This window comes from Thalia democratica, chromosome 2 (genome assembly GCF_965202585.1).
Source record: "Thalia democratica chromosome 2, ktThaDemo2.hap1.1, whole genome shotgun sequence".
Classification (NCBI taxonomy): domain Eukaryota; kingdom Metazoa; phylum Chordata; class Thaliacea; order Salpida; family Salpidae; genus Thalia; species Thalia democratica.
This window is the reverse complement of record NC_139166.1, coordinates 73379985-73387170: the sequence shown is the minus strand read 5'-3', so window position 1 is coordinate 73387170 and position 7186 is coordinate 73379985. Positions and strand designations below refer to the sequence as shown.

Below are 7186 nucleotides of genomic sequence, written 5' to 3'. Positions count from 1 at the left end.
ACCAGTTTTTTTTTTGTTTATATTAAGTTAATGTTGTAAGAAAACTTATGGAAAAACTATACTTATTCTGATTTTAAATTGAAAAAATTAAGACCTGTAATTTTTTTTTTTTATCAACTTAATACCATCTAAAAGTACCAAAAGTTTACAAAAATAAAAACAATATATATCTTTTACGAGCTTTAACTTGGCTCGTTTAGCTATTTTTTGCAATTTAGAAAAAAATGTTCGAGCTTTAGATATAATTATTTACCTAATTTTTAAAGCTAACTATTTCTATTATTCTAGAGAACTCTCCTTTGCTTTTAATTTAAAAAAAATCAATTTGATCAGGTTGAATTTTTTGAGTAGTGCTCCTTAGAAAAAAGTTTTTTTTTGGTTATTTTTACTTCGACCAGTGTTTTAGCCAGAAAATCTTATTTTTTTTGTTAATGTTCTTACTTTGTTGTGTTTTAAAGGTTCAGTATTTTTTTTCCAAATTCTAATACTTTAATAATATACATATTTATGCCTAATTGTTAATTTCAAAAACCTTTAATTTTCCAACGGTCACTGTGGTAAAAAAAAACTTTTTTTGATACACTTAATTATGATTTTTTATGTTGTGCAGTCTTTATTTTAATTATAACTGTTTAACGTAAGAAATGAACAATGCACGTTTTACTAAAATAATCCTTATTTGAACATGAAATCCCCCATATATCTTTTATGCACGTTTTAATGTATTTGCTTATATTTTGTTCATATAAGATTGTTCTAAAAGAGATTGAAATATTTTTAAACGGTAGAATAATGACTTAATTTACAGATTATCAACTAGTAACAAATGTAAACTATTTATATTATAAATAATATAAAGTGTAATTGACTACTGTTAGATGTTTACAACGGTATCAATTCTTTAAAGTCATTTGCTTCAAATTTTGTTTGGTTAACTTATAACAAAGACTTAAACAAAGTTAAATAAAAGCATTTTGTTCAAAAATAAAAAAGTAGTTTAAAACTTTTTTAAGTACAATCGTATCTGTTGTTTAAAACTGATGGCTGTGATTAAAAAATTTTTGTTCAAAATAATCTACTAATTATAAACAAAACAAAGCATTAATAATATTTAACTTATTATATTTAGAAAGTAGAGTAATAATTTAAGTGACTATTCAATTGTACAACTTAAACATTAATAATAATTAATAAAGTTAAATACTAATAATTAACTATTTAAAAGTCAGAGAGCTTATGTATAATTTATATTGATAATTTGTATAGGAGTTGTTTTAATCTACTTAAAAAAAATTACTGATGTAAAAAAATGTTTTTTAATGATAAAAGTTTAAATTTAAAAGACCAAAAACTTAGTGATTCTCTCAAAGGCTTTGTAAAATTTATATAAATTTATTGCGTAAAACTTTGCACAGTTAAAGTCACATGACATCATAGGCTTTGTTTACTATCAATTGTACTTATAGTAATTAAGCAGTAAGTTTAAGTTGATAAAAAAAATTACAGGTAAATTTAAAATGAGAAAAGCACCGGAAATTCAGCATCTGAAGATTAACGTCGGCAACCTTCCGCTTTATATAGATAACAAATTTCTTGCTGACTACTTTGGACTGTTTGGCAACGTAACTGACAGCTTTGTGGTTCTTGATGTACAGGGCATATCAAAGAGGCACGGGTTTGTGATGTTTTCAGATGTGAGCTCATTGGAGAATTGCATTAAGCAGAAACCTCATTTTGTAAATGGTACCAGAGTTAAAGTATATAGAGCTATAACAAAAAAAATAGTAGCAGTAAGAAAGACTTCGAATACTAAAACAATACTAGATAACAAGAGAGCTCAGAATACTATAGATTGTTTTGAAACAGGTTACGGTTTGCTTATATTTCAAATTGCTATGACAGATCAAACGGGATTTAGTAGTGCCGAAACAAATGATGAACTTGTGAATGAAATGCATCATCTTGATGACACCAACACAACAGTCATGCTCGACAGCTTAGAATATGTCGTGAAAAGGAGCTAAATGATAGTTTGGAGGATTTTAGGCTTGTCATTCTGAGTAGTCGCCACTTTAGGAAAAAGGTAAAAAATATGAAGGAATGTATGCTAAATGTGAAGAGAACTTTTGTAGGTGGTTACTTTTGAGGTTGATGACGTGGTTGTTTGTGTGAACTCGTTTAAGAGTTGTTAGTTTAATTTTCATTATAAGTAGCATTTATACTTTATGACAAATCAAAAATTAAAAACAGCAACTTGTTTCTTGTATATACTGTTACTACATCTGTTATAATGCTTACCTTGTTGATTAGTAGAACATAATTTTAAAATTATATTTTATTTAATTTATACTTTTGAAACTTTTAGTTTGAATTTTGTCAAATTTATGTTACAATAAAAAAATGAAATTTATAGAAGTTTTTCAGTTCGTGTTACAAATGGTAATCAGTGAAATTAAATCACAAAAATTTTATACATTATATATTTTCTTACTTTCAATTTTATGTCTAGTAAAAAAAATATTATAATGATCTTTTAGTTTTGAAGAAAATTCTTAGGAATTGACAATTTTTGTTTGATATTTGTGGTTTTTGTTGAATCAAGTTTATAATTACTTCCATATATATCTATTTTAAAAGTTGATTGATTTAAATACTTTTTTGGATAAATTGTTTGTTTTCCTCTTCAATTTTTTCTAATTAAACATTTTTATAAATATATATACGTATGCTACTTTTATTCCTTAATGAATGTTTGTTACATAAAACAAATTAATTTTCATTTTTGAAGCGAATCTGACAAATAGTGACAAATTAACTAATTAAGTGTAATCTTAATACTTATTATTGATGTTATTTCTTAATTACCATTAAAACAGCTTGATAGAAATAAATTCTTAAAGTTTAGAAAAGGCATTTAATTCAACAAATTAGTGTAGTATATGAATTTAATGATAAACTAAACACTAGCAACCTGTTAAATAAAGAAAGCATTAACAAATTAAACCTAAATAAGTATAAAACTTTATATAACATATAAAACAGGATTAAGTATAAATGAATTTAAGGTATATTACCCTATTTAATTTACATCAACAATGTTTTTTTTCATAGGGTTTATAGTAATTGCAAATAATAACTTAAAGTCTCTATCTAACTTATCACTTTATTTTGTTGAATGAAACAATAAAACTTAAAAAATTCAAGTTTAAAAAAAACAAGTATGAATACTGTTACTTTTAATTTCTTGGAATTAGACTATTTTACTAAAAACTAAATTAAATTTGTTTTGTTTAGAAAAAAGAATACTGTAACTTACTGACTATAGCAGTTCGCTAACAAAAAGTTACATTGAAAAATGTACAAACACCTTTTTGAAGAATTAAAAAGCGTATTATTGCAAGTACTTAGAAATAAGTTTACCTTGTAACAAAAAATCAAAAAATTATAAACATAATTTATTTTGAAGTGATAACATTAATTAATTTATAAAATTTTAAATATAAGACAGGTGAGCTTTAACTGTTAATAATTAGTTATAATTACAATTAGCACAAATAAAGTCGGTAGTATATTTAATAAAACGATTAAAATGAGTTTTATGTAACGAATCGGTTCTAGATTTTAGACAATGGTTTAAACTCAAAGACTAATGCTTTAAAGCTTTCAGTTTTATACAAAACGTTAATTTTCAACTAATATATTTTAATTATTATGGCTTAATAACTCAATTAATTTACTTAAATAAATTAGAACTTAAAGCAGGAGTGTGTAAATAACAGCTGAACAAGAAAAGTATTTTGTTTTTTTTAATAAAATTTTATTTTATTTATAAAATTTGACATTTTTAATTAAAACCTTATTCATTTTGCATCTTTTTGCTGTAATGAACTTTGTGTTTATATTGTTCTCTTTAATACAATCTTGATGTTATATGTGTGTTTTTAACTTTGATAGAATATTTGAAAAAAAAACTTTAGTTCTAACTATATTTATTAAGTTTTCTTGAACTGTTCCACTTTTTGTAAAACAACAGTAATAATGTCGAATTACTTTATTTTATTCTCATTCTTGTTGAAGAGTATTGTATTTAGTTTCTTTAGACATTTTAGACTCTTTTTGTACATAAATATATTTTTATCCGAATAGTGCTACTATTTGAAAAAAAATATCAAATAGCTCGTGTCATACATTTTACTAAAACTCAGAAAGTTTTTAAAACCATTTAAGAACAGAAGTATAAATAATTTAAAGTCTTTCAAACTAACTGATGATTTGTTTAGTTGTATATGAAGTCTAACAGAAGAAAGATATAGATTTAAAGACTTAAAAACTTAATTTTCAGTGAGGAAACGAGTTAAAATCTGAATGAAAAGTAAAAAAAGATTCTGCTCAATTAATGCATATAATAAAGGTTAAGTATGTTTTGTGTATTTAGTAGATTTTTCTAAAAATGTTTAAAACAAAACTCGGATTAAGTTTTACAAAAAGTTTTGTTAATAAACATCTTTGCTTGATGTCAAAATCCCAAAAAATTAAGAAAATTATCATGAAACACTGCAGTTTAATCTTTGGCTAAACTTATAAAGTTCAAAAAATCTAAGCTATACAGTTGTAAAGAAAACAGGTAAGCCGTAATCCGGGGTCAAAAAACAACTCCAATTAACTATTGTTTCAGACAAAGCTATACTTAAATTTTCAAATACAAAAAAGCTAAACTAATAGCCCTTAAATAGCTGTCTAATGAAACAATAACCAGAACACTTTAGTTGCAAAGCTTTCGTCCTTTATTAGACATTTTCAATGCAAAAATACGGCTTATTCAATATTTGAATATATATATATATATTTATATATATAATGTGTTTTAATAAGATAACTACAAAAATTAAAAGTAGTTGGAACCAATAACGAAAGAAGCAACTACAAACTAAAAAATTTCGTTCTCGAGTTTTTACGTGCCAGAAGGTTATTTTAATACAATACGTTAGAATAAAAACTATTTTGTTTTAATATAAAAAATAAATCATTTTTATCAGTTAGTATTTGTTTTTGATGTTTTAATTTTTCTTATTAAAAATGTATTCTAAATACTTTTACGTTTAAAATTACTTTAACTTAACTTAACAAAATACTTGTTTATGCTTTTTATACAGAATTCAAACTTACATATGAAATTCCAACTCAACTGCCATATGTACCAATAAAGATATTTATATGAAATTAAAAAAAAAACTTAAATTTCAATACAAATACTTTTTATTGTAAAAATACTAAGTTTTTTTTGAGATTGTATATATAAGCTTGAAAACCATACAATTTTTTTTCGAATAGTTATTAAATAACGATCTTTAAGTTTCTGAGTATTTGTTAGAATAGAAGAAAATAATTGTCTTAACTTATTAACAATGTCGGCTAGACTCTGCTTATTATTGTAAACAGAAATATAATAGTAAATTATAATAATAACTACATAAAACACTGTCAAACTTCTAAGCTTCAATAAGTAAATTTTGATTAACATTTAAGAATTCAAATTTCAAAAAGGCTAATAAAAACCAGTTTAACTTCCTGAATAATCTAATGTTTCAGTTTAAAAAAACCTTTCCCAAACTAGTCTTTTCTAACAATTATTCCAACAGTCATTAAAAAGAAATAAGTTTAGCATTTAAGTGTTTTGAAGATTGTTATACATCGGCAAAGCATTAAAAAAAAAAATAAACTGTTTAAAATCTCTATAATCTGCTGTTATTTATAATATTTTATCTGTTAACAATTATAAAGTCAATTTATGATATAATAGTGTAGAATTAATATTTAAAAAGATACTTTTGAGATTTATATTGTACTAACTTATATGTTGTGGATATAGGGTATAACTAATATTAAACTGTTATTTAATTTGATTAATTTACCACTTTTTAAGTGTTTGAAGTGTATGATTTTTTTTTTGGAATTTTTCGTTTAGACATTGAACCATCAATATCAAAATACTGATTAGCTATTTATCACATAAAACTTTAATACAAACTTAATGTTTATACTTCATTGACTAAAAAGTTTACATATTGAAAAGGTTTTAACAAAAAAAATAAATAGAATAACTTGACGCCATTTTATTTAAAAATACTATACAAAATAACAGAATACAAACTTTAAAACAGTTACAGAATACAAATAACAAAATAAATACATAGAAAAACATAGTAAAATATTAATATGAGACAAATTAGCCAAAAACAGCATCTTTTATACAAATAGGTTGATAACCTACAAAACAATTACAATTTTTTCGAAATTATTTTAACAAGTTAATTTCATAATTTTATAGCAAAAATCTTAAAGTAAACACAATTATTAAACCATTGTAAAAAAAACTCTGTTATGCGCTTTTATTGTTTTCTTGAAGAATATTTTCAATTAAAATATAATCAGTTAACTTTTGCGGCGGCGCTTTGCCCTTGAATATAGATCTGGATAAAATTGGTTTTCAGACTTTTTTTCTCGGGGATTTTGAGGAAGTAATTTTTTGCTTCCTAAAGCATCATGTTGCAGGTTTTCTTTAGAATTTTGAGGAAGTGGTTTTTCGCTTCCTAAATCATCCTGTTGCTGGTTTTCATTGGAATTTTGAGGAAGTGATTTTTCGCTTTTATCATCTACATGTTGCTGGTTTTCTTGGATACTTTGAGGAAGTGATTTTTCGCTTCCTTGATCATTATGTTGCAGGTTTTCTTGGGAAATTTTAGGAAGTGATTTATCATTTCTTACATCATTCTGTTGCTGGTTTTCTTGGATATTTTGAGGAAGTGAATTTTCGTTTCTTTCATCAAGCTGTTGCTGGTTTTTTTGAGAATTTTGAGGAAACAGCTTTTCGGATGCAACGGCTGCATCTATAAAGAAACATCAAAAACAATTAAGTTATCTATGCAATAATTTTGAAACACCGAGGTTTTATTAACTATATTCAGCAATAGGTAATATTTAGTATTAAAAAACTAAGCAATTTTATAGGCAGGTCATCTCTAAATGTTTAACTTTTATATAATAACTCTATACTACTTATAATGGTTAATCAATAAAATAAGTTACTCTTTTGTCTGCTAATGCTAGCAATAGTCACCATTACAAGAAATAATGGTTACAATATTAAATATCAAAAGTAAAGCTAAGTAGTAACAATTTTTTCTAA

At 24.1% G+C, this 7186-nt stretch overlaps 1 protein-coding gene across 1 annotated transcript; it reads left to right on the top strand.

Annotated features, from left to right (window-relative positions):
* The first annotated feature begins 1517 nt into the window (after positions 1-1517).
* LOC145828928 (heterogeneous nuclear ribonucleoprotein A/B-like) lies at positions 1518-2024 on the top strand. Its single transcript, XM_082936673.1, has one exon. The coding sequence runs from the start codon at positions 1518-1520 to the stop codon at positions 2022-2024; it is 507 nt and encodes a 168-aa protein (XP_082792799.1).
* The last annotated feature ends 5162 nt before the right edge of the window (positions 2025-7186 follow it).

What these genes read in the sequence shown, in the direction of transcription:
- LOC145828928 (XM_082936673.1), top strand. Translation starts at nt 1,518, where the DNA reads ATGAGAAAAGCACCGGAAATTCAGCATCTGAAGATTAACGTCGGCAAC.